General features: G+C 47.1%; 1 protein-coding gene across 1 annotated transcript in view; it reads right to left on the reverse strand.

Annotated features, from left to right (window-relative positions):
- Positions 1-19,579, reverse strand: part of LOC309523886 (uncharacterized protein) — a 37,084-nt gene extending 17,505 nt beyond the window's left edge. The window contains exons 1-11 of the mRNA XM_082208111.1: positions 19,316-19,579; positions 8,238-8,347; positions 7,779-7,896; positions 6,964-7,033; positions 5,591-5,665; positions 4,939-5,037; positions 4,510-4,659; positions 3,673-3,741; positions 2,819-2,962; positions 2,527-2,669; positions 1,327-1,429 (exon numbers count right to left, since the gene is read on the reverse strand). Of these exons, the coding sequence (XP_082064237.1) occupies positions 1,327-1,429; positions 2,527-2,669; positions 2,819-2,962; positions 3,673-3,741; positions 4,510-4,659; positions 4,939-5,037; positions 5,591-5,665; positions 6,964-7,033; positions 7,779-7,896; positions 8,238-8,347; positions 19,316-19,368 (1,134 nt within the window). The 5' untranslated portion in view covers positions 19,369-19,579. The remainder of the gene's footprint in view (positions 1-1,326; positions 1,430-2,526; positions 2,670-2,818; positions 2,963-3,672; positions 3,742-4,509; positions 4,660-4,938; positions 5,038-5,590; positions 5,666-6,963; positions 7,034-7,778; positions 7,897-8,237; positions 8,348-19,315) is intronic.
- Between the last annotated feature and the right edge of the window lie 142 nt (positions 19,580-19,721).

The raw sequence follows: 19,721 nt of genomic DNA on the forward strand, positions 1-19,721 counted from the left end.
ACCCCCTGCCAAGCAGGAAACACCATCAGAGCACTCCTGACATATGGTTGTCAAGCCTCTGCTTAAAGACCTCCAAAGTAGGAGACTCCACCACACTCCTTGGCAGCAAATTCCACTGTCGAACAGCTCTTGCTGTCAGGAAGTTCTTCCTAATGCTTAGGTGGAATCTTCTTTCTTGTAGTTTGGATCCATTGCTCCGTGTCCGCTTCTCCGGAGCAGCAGAAAACAACCTTTCTCCCTCCTCTATGTGACATCCTTTTATATATTTGAACATGGCTATCATATCACCCCTTAACCTCCTCTTCTCCAGGCTAAACATGCCCAGCTCCCTTAGCCGTTCCTCATAAGGCATCGTTTCCAGGCCTTTGACCATTTTGGTTGCCCTCCTCTGGACACGTTCCAGTTTGTCAATGTCCTTCTTGAACTGTGGTGTCCAGAACTGGACACAGTACACCAGGTGAGGTCTGACCAGAGCAGAATACAGTGGCACTATTACTTCCCTTGATCTAGATGCTATACTCCTATTGATGCAGCCCAGAATTGCATTGGCTTTTTTGGCTGCCGCGTCACATCCCTTAATGGCAGGGTTTGCACGCTGATGCCCAAGCAAGAACAGGCCACAGTAAACCTGGACTTGCATGCTCTCCCCTTACATCTCCTCCTCTCATGCGCCCAGAAACCCTGGTTTGCTGTGTTGCCTGGTACAATGAGCTGCAGCTAACATCAACTATGGGTAATATCAAACACACCAACACCAAATGTTTGTTTCTATAAGCTAACTTCAGAAACTTATTCTACTTAACATTAATGCCTGTTCTCAGTCCAAACAAGAAAGGAAGTAGCGGTTACCTAGAAGTGGAAACTCTCACGCCCTTCTTCTTGGCAGCATAGGAGGAGGTGAGGGGGACGCTCACTGTGCTTGCTCATGTCATCACAATCCACAGTTTAGCATGCCATGTGAATGCAGCCAATGAGATCTTACTGTAGACCAATGTGGTACATTTTTTCCCTTACCCACTCTGTTAGATTTTAAAGGGACATTCTGTTGTTCTCTCATATTCAACCTGAGGTGCTTTTCAAAGGGTTACCTGAAGCTTATGAATCTTTTACCTGTATGTGCATGTATACCTAGCTAATCGTTTGTTCTATTTTGTTGCTGCTGCTGCTCAGAAATGTAACTTCTTTCTGGCCTGCAGGCAAAGGGGGATTGTGACCTGCACTATCGATTGTGAACTCAAGGACGGGATCCTGGGATAGCACTTGCCCTCCCCCACAGCCTCAGTCACTTGGCCCTCCTGTTGTGGCTGTCACACTGCCAGGGCTTACCTTCTCCTGTTCAGCATGTAGGACCCTTGCTTGGGTGTGCTCCATGGTCCTCTGCAGTGAGCTGTTGCTCTGCTCAAATATCAGGTTCCCCTGCTCCACATAGCTGGGGGAAGAATTGTTTTTTGCACACGTGAATGTTTGCATGATTTGATACTTTCCATCCTCTCATGTGAAAAATAATAATAAATCAAGGCAGTATCATATGTAGATCTCACTTTTGAAAAGCCACCCTAGGAGAGCTTCTATCCTTTATATCAGAATCATAATAGTTCTTATTTTATGTTCCATCTTTCCTCCAAGGAACTCAAATACTGGTATATCGTTTTCCTCCCTTTTTTATCTTCACAAGCCTGTGAGGTAGCTTAGGCTGAGAGAGTGTGACTGGCCCAAGGTCACCTTCAGGGCAGAGTGGGGATTGGAACCCTGGTCTCCCAGATCTTACTCTGACAGACCCTCTTAACTGCTACCCCACACTGGCTATATTCCTGTATTCCTCTATTTGTCCATCCAGCCCAGTACTGTCCACTCTGACTGGCAGAAGCGTTGGGGTGCCTGGGGATTGAGCCAGGCCACCTGAGCTTTACTGCAGTATGGAAGGAAGGGAGTTAACAAACCTGAGCATAGTAGGAAGAGTCTATTAAGGGGTAGGACACTCAAGTGGCCTTTGGGACTCTGCCTCGGCCAAGCCCCTCACCTACCCCACTTCATTACCTCCCCAAGGGAGCTTGAGCCTGGCTGGAATGTGTCCTTGAACTGTGACAGTGCACCTTGCTTCCCTGGACAGGGAGAGGTGTGTGCAGAAAGAAGCCCCACATGGTGTATTTTCTGGCTGCACAGAAGGCAGGAGCAGCATCTGTTGCTCTGTCCACTGGAGCCCCAGCCCAGCCCTGGAATGTGGCCCCTGCCAGGTTGTCTATGAGACAAGGTGGCCCTCAGGATTCTTTGGAGGAAGCCACAGCTGTTGAAATTGGCATGGCGCTATTTGGAACGTATGATTTACTATTTATTGAATTTGTATACCGGACTTCATCCGTAGATCCCAAGGTGGTACAGTGCAGATGGGGCCTGAGTTATACAGCTGAGGTGAAGGCTGAAAGCCTCAAACACAGAGGTGGCAACCTGTTTACTGCAGAGTTAGGATGGGACACCTGGGAGAATGGAGGGCTTAAAAGCTAAGAGCACCCTCAATTTATTTCTCACCCTGGCTTTGGAGCAGGTGTAGGAGGAGTCAGCCATGCTGGGTCTGTAGCGGGGCTTTCTGATTGTGGTGCTGGTGAAGGTGTGAGGGAGTCCCTGGGGCCCAGACTTTGTCCGGCGGAGTCAGCGCCCTTTGCAAACCACACCTAAGGGAGCAAAAGAGGGACATCATGGAGTCTGGTCAAGGCAACCACTGCCTCCATTTGTAGAACTTTATCCAGGCCATAGACCGACCACCCAACAACCTTCTGAGGTTCTCTTGGCCGCTAACACGTTGGGAGGAAGACACACTCACCCGTTTGACTTCCACCTCAAAGGCCAGAGTTGAGTCCGGAGGAATGCGTTCAGCTTCTGCCAAAGGCCTGTAAGCCAATGCTGGCGGGATGAGGAGGAACCGCCTACCTCCTCTCTTCATGCCAATCATTCCATCTTCCCAGGCCTTCAAATTCCAGAAATGGAGAACCAAGCAAAAACAAGTTTAGGTGACCGCCTTCGCTAAGTGCCAGAACCACACAGCCTTCGCCAACCTAATGTCATCCAGATACCTTGAACTCCAACTCCAATCAGCAGGCGCTGGCTGGGGATGATGGGAGTTGGAGTCCACAGGATCTGTGTGTGTGTTTGTCAGGTTGGTAAAGGCTGGTCGAGAGCAGGGCACAGGAATACTGAAAGTTCTCTTGCAGTCTTGAGGACAGTACTGTAGTTTAAAGCAGGGATGAAAACCATTCCCTCTGGGGAAACCTTCTTGGTGGGGAGGAGCATGTCAGGAGTGGGCAGGGCAAAAGGGGGAAAGTGGGAGGGGCAACGAATGTAATTTTTCCCTTTGTACAATAAGCTACCTTAGACACCCACTCCCACTCCCCCCTCTGTCTCTCATCCAGGACAGCAAGAGGCAACACTGGAGGTCCAGGACATTTTTCTTCCAGGCCACAGAGGAGGCCTCCCACTCCAGCAGATCCTGGCAGGCGTAGACAAGCTGGGACAGCTACCTGCCTGCTGTTCTTGAGGAAGCCATTTGATCAGGGTTTGAGCTCAATAAACATCACTGCTATTCAGCCTTCCACACAGCCCGGGCTGCTGAACTCTGCTTAGATGTGGAAGTGGAAGAAAGAATCCTTGCACTGTGGTGGGAAGATAGCGCCATCTTACCTTGATGACTTTGCCAGAGCCTAGCTTCAGACGGAGCAGCTTCTCTTTATTTACATTCGAGGCGAAAACCTGTTCCAAAAGTGGAAGGTCGATGGGGTGAAATTACCTTTAACGCAGAAGGTATTAGGTTCACGTTTTGCTACTCCCACTGCTGAGCCAACAGCAATGAGTACCGAAGGACGGGGCACAGCTCAGGGACACAGCACCTGTTTTGCAGGCAGAAGGTTCCAGGTTCAATCCTGGCATCTCCAAGTAAGGTCAGGGAAAGGCTTTTGCTTGGAAGCCTGGAGAGCTACTGCCAGTCAATGTGGGCGATGCCAACCTAGACCAGTGGCCTGATGCAGTGCAAGGCAGCTTTCCATGTTGAATCCCCTACCTAGCGGTGCCTCCCATGTTGCAGATTGGGTAAAATGAGGTTGAGAAATAGGATCTAGTCCTTGGAGACAGGTGTAGCTTAGGGCCTAACAGCATTTGCTTCCCAGGAAGAAGGTCAGCATCCCCAACTGAGAAAGGGTGGCAAGGCTGGGCAAGGCCTCACCTCTGGAGAGCAACCAATGCAAACCCCATGAAAAAGCCTTTTTTCTATAGAAACAAGCCTCAGTGAGCAAAGGTCAGGTTGAAATGCACATTGAGCTGTGAAGCAAGCTGGGTGAGCCTCACCAAGTCCCTCTCCTGTTTCATTTCCTTGCAATGTTATTGAAAGGCAAAAGGATGGGGTTGTGGGAGAAAAGGGCTGTATGCAATCTATAAACCAGGAGTGGGAAAGCTGTGGCCATGCAGTGCTGCTAGAGACTTCAACCCCCATCATCCCCAGCCGCCCCCTCTGCCAGGTCTCACCTGTCCCAGACTACCGTTCTGGAACAGCCAGCCTGTAAAAGTGATCTCCAGGACATCTCCAGTCGCCACACCTTGGCCGTCTCCGAGAACAAGATCCTGGCACAGCACAGAGCCAGGAGAACGGCTGCTGTTATACTTGGCAATGCACAGCTGCAAGGAGGAAGAACCAAGCCATTTGTGTTATTAGCCTGCATTGTCATCCACACCTATGCAATCTGGCCCAGCGCAGCACTGGCTGAAGACCCCAGGGGCCTGAAAAGGCCCCAACTGGCTACACCACCATTCCTTGCCCTCCCTGGATACTTCTTAGTAGTTGGCAGAGAAAGCTTCTGGTGACTGATGCAAGAGAGCTGAGCTCTTGCAAACACTAGTTCAGTGTCTGCAGGACAGTCACCCCCCACCCCACAATGCAATGCACGCCTCTGGCACCTGCTTGCTGAAGTCCACAGCCGCCATTTCTGATTCAAACATGATGGACCAAATCTGCCTCTGATCATCATAAAATGTGCAGTAGTTGTTGGGATGCACCTGCAGAAAGAGAAAAGAGAAAGTGGCATTCTGAGCAGAAGACAGCCTATGCTCAAAGCAACTTTCTTCCTAATGGGTCTTGCTAAAGACTTTGGGTTGTGTCCCAATGTTAGCCCTACTCAGAGCAGACCCATGAAAATTGATGGACATGATGAATTTGGTGCATTAATTTCAGTGAGTCTACTCTGAGCACACACACACAAACATCAACATATGTAGTGTGTCATGTTTAGAAATGGAAAAATGCTATAGGATTTTGGGGTGGAGGGCTACCCCAAGGGATGTAAGCTACAGTAGGACAGAGGGCAGAATGTCATCTACTTTACTTTGTTACCTCTAGGTAAGCATTTTAACCATAGAGGGGCCCCTTGGATCTAACACTACTCAAATCTAATGGGTTGCAACAAGCATTAGCCCTACTCAAAGCAGACCCACTGAAATTAATTGACCACAGCTGAGACCTCATATGCAATGTGCATTTCCAACCACCAAAGAATTCTGCTTAGCTTCAGCCTATGCCATGGTCCTTGAAGGTCTTAACGTCAAAGCTTACCGTGAATACAAAGCAAGCATGGATGCTGGCGGTCGCAATCTGCTGCAGCTGGCTGATATAAAGAAGCACTTTGTACTGGATTCCACAAGAGACGGAAGGACAGAAGAAAACAAGAGCAAAAGTGAGGAATCAAAAACTACGGGGCTGGCTCTTTTCAAAAGCACCTGGAGCTGCTCTTATACCAGGTAGCATTTCCACAGCACCCCAACAGCCAAATGACACATTAACATACAAATACATCAGAGGTGTTCATCGTAGGAATTGCTTTGGCTGCAGGTGCCTGGCTTCGTTACATGTGGAGTGACTTCGTTACAATGGAGCAGGCGTGGGGAGCCTTTGGTGCTGAGCTGCAACACCCATTGGCTCTTGCCAGCATGCCCAGTGGAGAGGGGTGATGGGGGCTGTCGTTCAGTGACATCTGGAGGACCAAAGGCTCCCTACACCTGGAGAAATCAAGGGGTGAGATCTGTCCTTTTCCGCCCAATCAGCTAAACGGGAATGACAGCCCAGTGTTTTATCCTGTCCCCACCACCCTCACCTGCAACAGGGGAGTGGGACAAGGCAATCATACCAGAGTCTTCCTGGAATAAATGCATATGTTTCCTGACATATTTTATCCGTTGCTTGTAAAACACCTGTGAATCCTTTCATAGCAAAGTGGGGCAGAACAAACCACTGAAGAGCTGGCTGACCGAGCTGAAAGGACAGAGGCTGGAAAAACTGAATCCCTTTTCCAACATAAGTTGCTGAAACCTCCTTCCTTTTTTGAGTGTGGTGGGAACATTTATTGATTTTTCAAGCCACGACAAAGTTACTGTCTCACATTCTTTTATCCACTCTGCACACAATATCCCCATGGCCCTTCTTTTGTCAAGATTCTAATCCACATGGTTCTAGTTACATAAGAGCACAGGGCCTTGGACTGAATCAAACCACTGGTCTCTCTAGCTCAGGACTGCCTACTCTGACTGGCAGCAGTGTCCCCAGCCCTACCCAGAGGAGCTAGCGATTGGATTTGGGAGCTTCTGTCTGCAAAGTGGATGCTGTGTTGCTGAGTGACAGCCCCTTCCCTGCTGAGAATACTTTTTGTAGAGAAGTGAGGTCAGAATAAGAAAAATGGGAGCTATAACCCTTGTGAGCTGATGAGGCAGAAAGAGACAGGAGCCAAAACAGCACCTTTGCTTTTTCCAGAGTAAGACACCATCAGGAAACCAGGATTCAGACAAAGGGAAGCATTTCCTTAGCCCAACCTACATCAACCCTGTATCCTCCAGATGTTTAGGACCAACAGCAGCTGTAGTCCCAAACATCTGGAGGACAGCAGGTTGGCAGAAAGCCAGGCTACTTCAAGACACCACACCTCCTCCTCTTACCTCCTTGGTTGCATTGCTGCCCACTACAGCTGCTCCGTACTTGCCATGTTTCACATATTTCCCATTGGTACTGGAATGAGAAGAGAACACCTCTTAGCTTCCCACAATTGTTGCCACCATGCCAACCCCATGGGTTATATTAAGCAGCTTTTTACATAGACTTCCCAGGGGTTGTGTGACTCCCATCAGCCCAGGCCATCTGGCCAACGGTGAGGGGCAATGTGGGGGGTGGGTGGTAGCAGTCCAGCAACATTTTATCAGCCCACAAGCTCCCCATCCCAGGAGGTCTCTATCCTCATTTCAGTTCAGTGTCGGCTGGTGCCTCAATGGGGTGAATGCAGGGAGCCCAACTCTAGGTGGCACCAGAGCCAACGACAAGAAGGGCCAGCTAAGTCTAGGGCTGTCTCCATCCTCCTCCCTGCTGTGCTCTACCATGGCAGCATGGAGACTGAGGGGGAAGAGGAAGCTGACAGGAAGTCCTGCCCTCTGGATCGGTTGGACGTAAGAAGGCAGGCAGGTGGGAGCCAGCTGGAGGCAGAATGAGGGGGGTACCTTCCTACTGGACCTGCTTTCACTGGTGTGGCATAAGGCAAGGAAATCAACAGCACATAGAGCCAGAGTCAATGATATCCACAGCCTGATTCGTTGTAAAAAAAAAATCCCATTTGCCCCAGTTGACCACCCCCCACGGTTGTTCAGTTCCACCTCTTTCCGAAGAAGCCAGGCAAGATGGAGAGATGATTGCAAAAGATGTGAGCACAGGACTTGGGTAGCAAGAACACACTGCAGCTCATCCCCTCTGCTGTAGTACTCACAACAAATATGCATGAACAACTGTAGCGAAGAAAACTGACTGCACTGCTGCAGTGGGCGCAGGAGCATCAGTGGGTGCAGCAGCTGCAGGAGGATGCTTCTCGGTAGACAGACCTGCAGCTGGAGCAGCACATGAGAAGGGTAAGTGCTCTGTTATAGAACATTGCTTGCAAACATCAGGCCAAGTTAGCTCCCTTGTCTTGGGACCAAGCCAGTTGCTCAGATTAATGAAAAACAGGAAGTTGCCTTGTATGGCGTCAAACCACTGGGTCCATCTACCCCAGTGTGGTGAATACAGACCACCAGCACCTTTCTGGGGCCCAGGTCAGGGGTCTCTCCCCAGCGCTACTCGGGAGTTGACCAACCCAGTTGATTCTGTGGGGCTTCAGAACCAAAGGTTGGACTAGATGGTCCACAAGGGCTCGCCTTATGTTCCTAGGCATTGTGAACAGTTTACTTACCGGTAGCTGGATGACCTTTTTTAGGCTGCTTGTGTGGCATGTATTGGAACAGCACATTTCCAGATTCTGTAGCTGTCTGATCCTGTCCAAAGAGAGAGGCCAGCCTGGTCCTGGGCAGAGAGAAAAGTAACCATTCACTTCATTCACAGAGAGAGGCAAGTAGATGGGAACAGAACAAGACATGTATCTGCAAGCACAAAGATGCTCATGTTTCACTGCAGGTTGGCGATTTTGTTGCAGCCTTCCCCAAAGACCAGAGGGTAATGGATTCAAAAACTAGAATCCTGTCAGGAATTAGGATGTTGGCCACCCCACTAGGTCATAATGCTTGCCGAGGGGAGCTTTGCCCAGTCTCTCTTGGGGTAACCAGCCTGGAAGAGCTGTTGTAAGAAATTAATGCACACAACTAAAGGAGTAGACGCATTGTGGGTCTTCTCTAAGCAGAACTTAGTTGGAGATACCCCCTTCTTTTTCCTATCAAGTTTCTGTAACCTCTCTTCAGAACAAAAGAAAAGCCTGCAGGGTCTGGCCAAAGGCCCAGCGAGTCCAGCATTCTCTTCTTACAGTAGCCAACAGAACCCAAACACAAGAGGCCTCTCCCCTACTGTGGTCTCCAGCAACAGTTGTTCAGAAGCTCTGCTGCCGCCAACTTGGTGAGCACAGCCACAGTGACTAAACATCGCTAGATTTCTCCTCCCTGAATTTTTCTAATCCTCTTTTAAAGTCACCCAAGTTGGTGGCCATTCCTGCCTCCTGCGCGAGAGTTCTGTAGTTTAACTGTGCATGGGGTGAGAAAGTACTTTCTTTTGCCTTTCCTGAAGGTCTTCCAACATTCAGCTTCATCGGATGTTCACAAGAGGGAGAGAAACTGTTCCCTATCCACTTTCTCCATGCCATGCCTAATTTGATAAATTTCTATCATATTACCTCTTACTTGCTTCTTTTTGTCTAAACTACAAAGTCTCTAAAACTGAAAAGGCCGTTGCCCAATTATTGCGCCCAAGCTTTTATAGAACCTAGTAAGTGGTACCTTGGTTTTTGAACAGCTTAGTTCACAAACTACTTGGAACCCGAATGCTTCAAACCCGGAAACGAGTGTTCAGGTTTTCAAACTTTTTTTGGCATCTGGACGTACTTCGTGTGTGGGGGGGGATTTTCGTTTTGAGTGCCACACTTCCAATGCTCGCTCGCTTGTTGCCTGACCTGGGCTTCCCTTATTTTTTATTATTTTTTTAATTAAAGATTTTCTTGTTTTACAGAAGTATGTGTAATGTCTCTCGTATTTTTTCCATGTAAGATTTTTACAAATCCGTTTCATTTGTTGAGACATTAGGGGGAGAAAAAAAAAGGGTGGAGGGGGGGAAGATGGGTGGGGGTGTGGTCAGGTGGCGATGTTTCTATTATGCTTAATGTATGTAGGGTTTGGTGTCAATGTTTCTTGTGCTGTTCACTTGTGTTCCTTTGGTGGTGAGAGAGGTTGGGGTTGGCCTAGGGTGTGGTTGTTTGCTTGTGATTGGCTGTGGTGATCTTTGTTTTTGTATGTGAGTGGGATGGGTGGGTGTTTTGGATCAGGTTAGTCATATTGATTTATATGCTGTTGGTGGATTATTGTCATTGTCTTGTTGGGCTGTGTACGTGATAAAGGAGAGCCATACCGGGGTAAAGGTGTCTTCTTCTGTTTGTCCCCGTGTCAGTTTCAGTTTATTGGTTAATTTTTCTAGTACGGCTGTTTCCCATACTATTTGGTACCATTGGTCCATGCTTACTCCTGACAGGCCTCTCCAGTGTCTGGTTATTGTGTTTCTGGCTGCTGAAAATAGGTGGGTTATGAGTTCTTTGTGGTGTAAATGGGCATTGCTTTCTTGGAAGATGTTTAGTAGGGCCAATTCTGGGGTGATGTCTAATACTTGCTTAGTTATTTTACATATTTCTCGTGTGGCTGTTGTCCAGACTAGTCGCCTTCCTTTCCATCCCCCCTCCCCCTCTGGAACTCCCCCATCACACACCATTGTCCCTCCAATGGCAATGGGTAAATCACTGCCAGTTTTTAATAGTCTAGTTATGGGGAGGACTTCCGGAGGCGGCGCCAACGGCAATGGCGGTCTCCTTCTGAACGGGAGGAGAAGCTCCGTGGAATTTGGGGGTCTCACCGCTACGGCGCAGTAGAGACCCAAAAAAAACGCAGGCGGGAGAAGCCTGCGGCCGTGGGACCCGGCGGGCGCCAGAAGCGCTCCCCCATTTAGCGAGGGAACACCACGAGGGGCTCCGGAGCCGAGCGGGGGTAGCGCGGCGCTGAGGGTCGATCGCTACTTCCGTGGAGTGAAGCCGCACAGCTGTTGCCGGAGAGCGCTGTACTCTTTCCTTTGAAATTCGGATTACAAACTACAACCCGTGAGTAAGACTTTTAAATTAAGTGATCAAAGGATTGGACTACCTTTGATTGGGAAAAAAGACTTTGAACTTGGCACTGAAGCAGGAAAGACGCAAAAAGGAAGTCCATCTTCCGCTCCTGTAGATAGAAACAAAGCAAAGACTTTCAAAGCTAGAGCCATAGAAACCAAATTGAAAAGACTCGGATTTCAATGTCTGATGTAAGAACCCCCCCCCCCCCGAGTGAGGGGGAGAGGGGAATTTTTTGGACTTGAGATTGAAAAGAGGGGGAAAAGAAAGAAGACCACTGCCTAATCCCTGATATTGGACTGCCAGAGACAATAATAAAGTGTTGCACCGTTTATAAAGATTAGTAACTGTTTGAGATTACTCTGTTTCTGAATTGGAAAGGACTTTCTGAAATAGTTGGAATTGGAAGAACTCTCTGTAACTGTTGCCTGTTATTGAAAAGTGAAAGTAGGACAGGACTGCCTTTGGAAAATTGTTTTGAAAGCAACATTGTTGATAAGGTGCTCCCCTAGAGGAGACTAAGAACATAGCTGGGGATTTTCCATTACAAGGTCTGGAAACTTTCCCATAGGAAAGGAATTTGAACTGCGCAAGCGACCTTGAACAACAAAGCAATGGATCAGGATAAGCCCCAGCCAACAAGAATTAAAACCAGACAACAGCAACGAAGACAATCAATAGTAGTACCTCCTGTCACAGAAAAAGAGGACACAGGACAGACTGCTGTAAAAAGCACAGCTGCTGAAGAGAATTTAACCGCATCATTAGACAAAATATTTGGAGCTTTGGAAAAACTATCAGCTAAAATTGATTTAAATACCACAACTATTAGCTCCAATACACAAGCAATCGACAGACTGGTTCAGGAATCCAAATTGACAAAGAAAATTGCTGAGGAAGCTAGAGAAAAGGTGCTGGTGGTAGAAGGAAAATTGCAACCAATTAACAAGCAAATAGAAGAACACAAGGCACAACTGTCCCTACTGGAATTGAAAGATAAACAGGCCAATTTGAGGATCAGGGCGGTTCCGGAATCGGAAGAAGGGAATTTGAGTGAATTCCTTTCGCAGGAATTCGAAGACTTTTGGGGCCTTAATCCAGAGAAAGATTTCAAGATAGTGACAGCTTTCAGACTTGGCAGAGGGAATAAAGAGGGAAGAAAGAACAAGGTAAGACGAAAGCCCATAGGGAAATCAATGGGACAGCGGGGAAGCGAAACGCATTTAGAAGCGCTCGGGGAAAGCAGCGCACTTCGCTGCTTTGCCCAGAGCGCTTCTAAATGCGGGCGGCGGTGAGGGAATCCCTTGGCCCCCCGCCAGACTTCCCGAAGCTCTTTTGAAGTCTGGCGGGGGTCCAAGGGATTCCCTCACCACCGCCCGCCTTTAGAAGCACTCGGGGAAAAGCCGTTCTCCCCCCGCCTACCTACAGAAGAGGTTCGAGGAAAGAGGCGAAGGAGCGCTGCCCCTTCACCTCTGTCCCCGGAGCTTGCCGTTCTCCCCCGGCCTGCCTTCAGAAGAGGTCCGGGGACAGTCTGGTCTGAAGGCAGTCTCCATAGGAACACATTAATTGATTTTCAATGCATTCCTATGGGAAACCATGCTTCGCAAGACAAAAAACTCGCAAGACGAAGAGACTTGCGGAACGAATTAATTTCGTCTTGCGAGGCACCACTGTATAGAACTTTCCACTGTATAGAACTAATTCAACCTTTGAAGGAGGTTTGCAATGAAATTATGGAAGGGAAAAAGGCACCTGAGACGTGGAAAGAAGCCTACATCACACTTATACTGAAAACTGAGTCTGAGAAGACACAACTTAAGAACAACCGCCCCATATCCCTGCTTAATGTGGATTACAAAATTTTTGCTGATATTTTGGCTAGAAGATTGAAAAAAGTTTTGGCAGAGATAATACATAAAGACCAGGCTGGCTTTCTCCCTGGAAGACACTTATCGGACAACACGAGGAATATTATTAATATTCTAGAAAAGTTGCAGTTGAACATCAATACTAAAGCAATTTTGATTTTTGTAGATGCGGAGAAAGCCTTTGACAACATTTCTTGGAGTTTTATGAAGAAAAATCTTCAGGGGATGGGGGTTGGACAGAATTTTGGAAATGGTATAGGTGCGATATACTCTGAACAAAAAGCCAAATTGATAGTTAATAACATGGTTACTGAAGAGTTTAAAATAGAGAAAGGGACACGACAAGGTTGCCCAATTTCCCCATTGCTTTTTATTTCAGTCCTGGAGGTTCTCCTAAACATGATTAGAAGGGACCAGTTGATCCAGGGTATCCAGGTTGGAGCTAAACAATACAAACTTAAAGCTTTTGCAGATGATCTTGTTATGACATTACAGGAGCCGATACCTAGTACTAAGAGGGCCTTAGAAGTAATCCAGGAATTTGGCCAAGTGGCAGGTTTTAAACTGAATAAATTGAAAACTAAGGTTTTGGAGAAAAATTTGACACCGATAGAAAGAGAAAGGTTTCAGAATGAGACAGATTTAACAATAGTAAAGAAGGTAAAATACTTGGGGGGGTCATCTAAGAATGTAAATCTTTTTAAAGACAATTATGAAAAATGCTGGTCAGAGGTGAAAAAAGACTTAGAAATTTGGACGAACTTGAAGCTTTCTTTGCTGGGTCGAATTGGTGTTATTAAGATGAATGTATTGCCCAGGATGTTATTTTTATTCCAATCATTGCAAATCGTTGATAAGATGGACTGTTTCAAGAAGTGGCAAAGAGACATATCTAGATTTGTCTGGCAGGGCAAAAAGCCCAGAATAAAATTTAAAATTCTCACTGATGCTATAAAGACAGAGGGAGGTTTGCCCTGCCAGATTTAAAACTTTATTATGAGGCAGCAGCTTTCTGCTGGCTGAAAGAATGGCTACTTATGGAGAATACAGATGTTTTGGATCTTGAAGGGAATGACAATGTATTTGGGTGGCATGCATATCTTTGGTACGGCAAGGTAAAAGCGCATAAGGATTTAAAAACCATATTGTCAGAAAAGCACTGTTTAATGTCTGGATAAGGTATAAAGACTTTTTGGAGAATAAAACTCCAAGGTGGCTATCACCTATGGAGGCGAAAGCCTTGAAAAAACTTAACATGGAAGCCAAATGGCCAAAATACTGGGAAATTTTAGAACAAGATGGTGACAAACTGAAATTGCAGAGTTATGACAAGCTTAAGGAGAAGGTGCGGGACTGGCTACATTACTTTCAAATAAGAGAGGTTTATAACTTGGATAAAAAAATTGGTTTCCAGGTGGAAAAATCAAAGTTAGAAACAGAATTGTTAGAACCCAATGTAAAGATACTTTCAAGAATGTACAATCTGCTGTTGAAATGGAATACTGAGGAAGAAACAGTAAAATCGGCAATGATAAAGTGGGCACAAGACATAGGCCATAATATTATGTTTGCTGACTGGGAGAAGTTGTGGACCACTGGGATTAAATTTACGGCATGTAATGCCTTAAGAGAGAATATTATGAAAATGATGTATAGGTGGTACATGACCCCAGTCAAGCTTGCAAAGATATATCATTTGCCCGATAACAGATGTTGGAAATGCAAAGAGATTGAAGGTACATTCTTTCACCTTTGGTGGACATGCCCGAGGATTAAAGCCTTCTGGGAAATGATATATAATGAACTGAAAAGGGTATTTAAATATACCTTCTTGAAGAAACCAGAGGCCTTTCTCCTGGGTATAGTCGACCAATCGGTGTTAAAGAAGGATAGAACTTTCTTTATGTACGCTACAGCAGCAGCAAGAATCCTTATAGCAAAACATTGGAAGACAGAAGATCTACCCACCGTGGAAGACTGGCAGATGCAACTAATTGATTACATGGAGATGGCGGAGATGACTGGCAGAATCCGAGACCAGGGAGAAGAGCAAGTGGAAGAAGATTGGGGGAAATTTAAGATATATTTGCAGAAATACTGTAAAATTTCTGAATGTTGATGACATTGAAATCATGTTGATGACCTGGTTAGTGGGGTAGAAGTGGAAGGATCATTAGGCGCGAGTGATCATGCTCTTCTGAAGTTTACTATACAGCGGAAAGGAGCAGCCAAGCATACTAGGACTCAATTTCTTGACTTTAAGAAAGCCGACTTCATAAAACTTAGGGAAGTGCTGGGTGAGATCCCATGGACAACAATACTAAAAGGAAAGGGAGTTCATGATGGCTGGGAGTTTGTTAAGAGGGAGATACTAAAAGCACAACGTCAGGCAATACCAATGAGACGGAAACATGGAAGGTGCCTAAAGAAGCCAGGGTGGCTATCTAAAGAACTTTTAACTGAATTAAGATTAAAAAAGGATGTGTACAAAAAATGGAAAAGGGGGGAAACCACCAAAGAGGAATTCAAACAAATAGCCAGCACGTGTAGACACAAAGTCAGAAAAGCTAAAGCACAGAATGAACTCAGGCTTGCTAGAGAGGTAAAAAACCACAAAAAAGGCTTTTATGGGTATGTTCGTAGCAAAAGGAAGAACAAAGAAACAATGGGGTCACTCAGAGGAGAAGATGGTGAAATGCAAACAGGGGACACAGAAAGGGCTGAACTACTCAATGCCTTCTTTGCCTCAGTCTTCTCCGATAAAGAAAACAATGCCCGACCTGAAGAATTTGGAGCAAATGATTCAGCAAAGGAAACACAGCCCAGAATAACTAAGGAGATAGTACAAGAATATTTGGCTAGTTTAGATGTATTCAAGTCTCCAGGGCCAGATGAACTGCATCCAAGAGTATTAAAAGAACTGGCAGATGTGATCTCAGAACCACTGGCAGTCATCTTTGAGAATTCCTGGAGAACAGGCGAAGTCCCGGCAGACTGGAGGAGGGCAAATGTTGTCCCTATTTTCAAAAAGGGGAAAAGAGAGGACCCAAATAATTACCGCCCAGTCAGTCTGACATCAATAGCAGGGAAGATTCTGGAGCAGATCATTAAGCAAACAGTCTGTGAGCACCTAGAAAGGAATGCTGTGATCAGCAATAGTCAGCATGGATTTCTGAAAAATAAGTCATGTCAGACTAACCTGATCTCATTTTTTGACAGAATTACAAGCCTGGTAGATGAAGGGAACGCAGTGGATGTAGCCTACCTTGATTTCAGCAAGGCATTTGACAAGGTGCCCCATGATATTCTTGTAAAGAAGCTGGTAAAATGCGGTCTTGACTATGCTACCACTCAGTGGATTTGTAACTGGCTGACTGACCGAACCCAAAGGGTGCTCATCAATGGTTCCTCTTCATCCTGGAGAAGAGTGACTAGTGGGGTGCCACAGGGTTCTGTCTTGGGCCCTGTCTTATTCAACATCTTTATCAACGACTTGGATGATGGACTCAAGGGCATCCTGGTCAAATTTGCAGATGACACCAAACTGGGAGGGGTGGCTAACACCCCAGAGGACAGGATCACACTTCAAAACGACCTTGACAGATTAGAGAACTGGGCAAAAACAAACAAGATGAATTTTAACAGGGAGAAATGTAAAGTATTGCACTTGGGCAAAAAAAATGAGAGGCACAAATACAAGATGGGTGACACCTGGCTTGAGAGCAGTACATGTGAAAAGGATCTAGGAGTCTTGGTTGACCACAAACTTGACATGAGCCAACAGTGTGACGCGGCAGCTAAAAAAGCCAATGCAATTCTGGGCTGCATCAATAGGAGTATAGCATCTAGATCAAAGGAAGTAATAGTGCCACTGTATTCTGCTCTGGTCAGACCTCACCTGGAGTACTGTGTCCAGTTCTGGGCACCACAATTCAAGAAGGACACTGACAAACTGGAACGTGTCCAGAGGAGGGCAACCAAAATGGTCAAGGGCCTGGAAACGATGCCTTATGAGGAACGGCTAAGGGAGCTGGGCATGTTTAGCCTGGAGAAGAGGAGGTTAAGGGGTGATATGATAGCCATGTTCAAATATATAAAAGGATGTCACATAGAGGAGGGAGAAAGGTTGTTTTCTGCTGCTCCGGAGAAGCGGACACGGAGCAATGGATCCAAACTACAAGAAAGAAGATTCCACCTAAACATTAGGAAGAACTTCCTGACAGTAAGAGCTGTTCGACAGTGGAATTTGCTGCCAAGGAGTGTGGTGGAGTCTCCTACTTTGGAGGTCTTTAAGCAGAGGCTTGACAACCATATGTCAGGAGTGCTCTGATGGTGCTTCCTGCTTGGCAGGGGGTTGGACTCGATGGCCCTTGTGGTCTCTTCCAACTCTATGATTCTATGATTCAATAATTAGATAAATTAAGGGCTATGAATTTGCTGAACCAACCCTTAAAAGGGATACAAGAATGGGAGATGTGAGGAAGTCAGGAAAATATGTGAATTTTAGATATAAAATAAGAAAGAGGGAATTTTTGTGTTTTTTGTATATGCGTTTTTTTCTTTTTATGTATTTTTGTATTTTAGTGTTTAATGTATTGTGTGTTTTTATATCTTTTTTTCTTTGTCCTTGTCCTTGTACTTTTTCTTCTATTGTTAAAACCCAATAAAAAACTTTATTAAAAATAAAAATAAAATAATAGTCTAGTTATGGGAAAGCACACCTTGGTTTTGGAACACTTTGGTTTTGGAACAGACGTCCAGAACTGATTAAGTTTGAGAACCAAGGTACCACTGTAAACAAAAATAAAATTGTAAAGGAATCCATTTTTGGAAAGATACAAGCCCAGCCCTTGCGGTTTACCCTTCCCCACATGGGACAATTCACTGTCAGGAAGGTGGGGAGAGGGACTAAACCTGGCTGAACACAAGTGGTTTTCCATACAGACATTCAGAAGTATCTCATCTTAGGGTTGTTCTAGGAGTAGAAACATACCAGTTACCCCACATCCTAGCCCACTTCCCTGCACTCCTGAGAGCTAGAAACTTGCAGATTAAAACAAACGAACAAACACTAAGACCAAGTATCTTCAAACATTAAATTTCTAGACTTAGCCCCAAACTTCATGCTATACCAAGGGGTGAAGTGCCCATTTTAAATCCCTGACAACACCCCAAACAGCTGGTGCAGATGAAACAAACCCGTGGACTGCCTGCCAAAGGTACTCTGTTTGCCATGGGTTCAAGTGCCCCAGTCGGTTCTCCAGCTCCCACCCATTCAATGTTGGCTGCTGTTTTCTCGTGTCATTACCCCTCCCCTCTCTTTTCCATCCTGAAGCATCAGCCAAGTAAGGCGTGGGCAGTGGGGGGTGAATTAAACAGCTAAGGTCTCCAAAGGCAATTCTGCGTTTGCACAACAGCAATCCTCTGGAATAGCTGCATGACCTTGTGAGAGATACGAAAATCTATCCCGTATCATCCCTAAGCAGTTCTTATAGGATTCCAGCTAGAGAAAAACCACAAGTGGCAACATGCATGTTTGAAGCGCTCCCAAAAGAAGCGAGCGGAACAGAGATTGTGAGCTTGGCTTCTTCTTCTGGGGAGTGACATTCTGGGAAGACATAGATCAGGGGTCAGCAAACTTTTTAAGCAGGGGGCAGTCCATTGTCCCCCAAACCTTGTGGGGGGCCGGACTATATTTTGAATATTGGGGGGCATCTGCAGTTCTCCATAAATTTCTGAACTACAACTCCCACTGGCTATATGTCACTCTGACCTTTGCTCACTGCCAGCGTTGCCAAAAGCAGTAGTGCAGTGCCCTTATTTTGAACACCTAAAATGTCACAGTGTAAAGGGCACTAGAAATCTTTCTTAGGGTTCCTTTTGTAGAAGGAATTTAAGACCACAAAACACCTCCATTCAGTCCTGTTACTGGCACCCACTTTAGGGAAGGAGTTAGAATGCCAACTTGTGACCTGGGAGATCAGGGTGCAGACCCCCACTTGGAGATGAAGCTCACTTTGTGACTCTCTCTCAGTGTAACATTTTTAGCCACTGCATGCTCCAAAGCTAAGCATGTAAGAAACAGTGAAAACACAAGGCACTTCGGTTTCAGCTCAGAGTTGGTCCACTGAAATGGGCGGGCGTAACCGACGCATAGCTTAGTCGGATGCAACCCAGCGCCTCCCATTTCATCCTTAGCTGGCCGAAACCCCGCCCATTTCATCCTCACCAGCAACGCTGTGAGGCAGAGAGAGAGAGAGAGAGAGAGAAAGAAAAAAAGAAAGAGAGAGAGAGGGAACCTTGCTGGCTCAAAGACGCCTAGCTCAGCTGAACTTCGCCTCTCTCTCAGCGCCTTACAGCACGTATTTGCAGACAAACCCCTCTGCATGTGCTCGGAATCACACATCGCAAGCCTGCACCTACCCACCCCAGCCCCACATGCAGCCGCAGCCCCACATACAGCCCCAGAACCACATGCAGCCCCAGAAACACATTCAACCCCAGAACCACATACTGCCCCAGCCCCACATATAGCCCTAGAACCCCATGCAGCCCCAGAATCACATACAGCCGCAGCCCCAAACCCACCCTAGCCTCACATGCTGCCCCAGCCCCACATGCTGCCCCAGAACCACATGCAGCTCTAGTCCCACATGCTGCTCCAACCCCACATGCTGCCCCAACCCCACATGCAGCCCCAGCCCCCCACACAGCTATGGTCCCCTCACACAGCCCCGCTCCCTCACGCCGACCCAAAGACACCCGCACACCCCGCATGTCCCCCCACGCAGAGAGGCGCCGCATTCTCACCCTCCCGTCGGAAGCTGGAAGGCCTCGTCTTCTTCATCCATGTCCCCCAACATCCTGACGGCCCCTCGCTCCCCGCGCCCCTCGGCTAAGCCCAAGCCGGGAGGCGAGAGCCGCAAAGCGCGCGGCTGCAACTTCTCGGCCGTGGCTCAAGCGCTGGGCTGCGGAAGCGAAACTAGCAAGCCAAAGCGGCCGGCGGCATTCGCGGTCCCCAAACGGGCCAAACTTCCACGCGGAGGGAAGAAACGCGTGCACGGGGACGCCAGCGATCAGCTGTTGCTGCCGCGGCCGCGAATTTGGCGGCGGGACTCTTAAGTTTGACGGAAAGGGAGGGGGACACGGCTGGGCCAATGGGAAGCTGGTTTCTGGGAGAGGGAGGCGGGAGGGCGGGTGACGCTCGCTCGATGCT

This window comes from Podarcis vaucheri (genome assembly GCF_965113315.1).
Source record: "Podarcis vaucheri genome assembly, chromosome: Z".
Lineage (NCBI taxonomy): Eukaryota > Metazoa > Chordata > Lepidosauria > Squamata > Lacertidae > Podarcis > Podarcis vaucheri.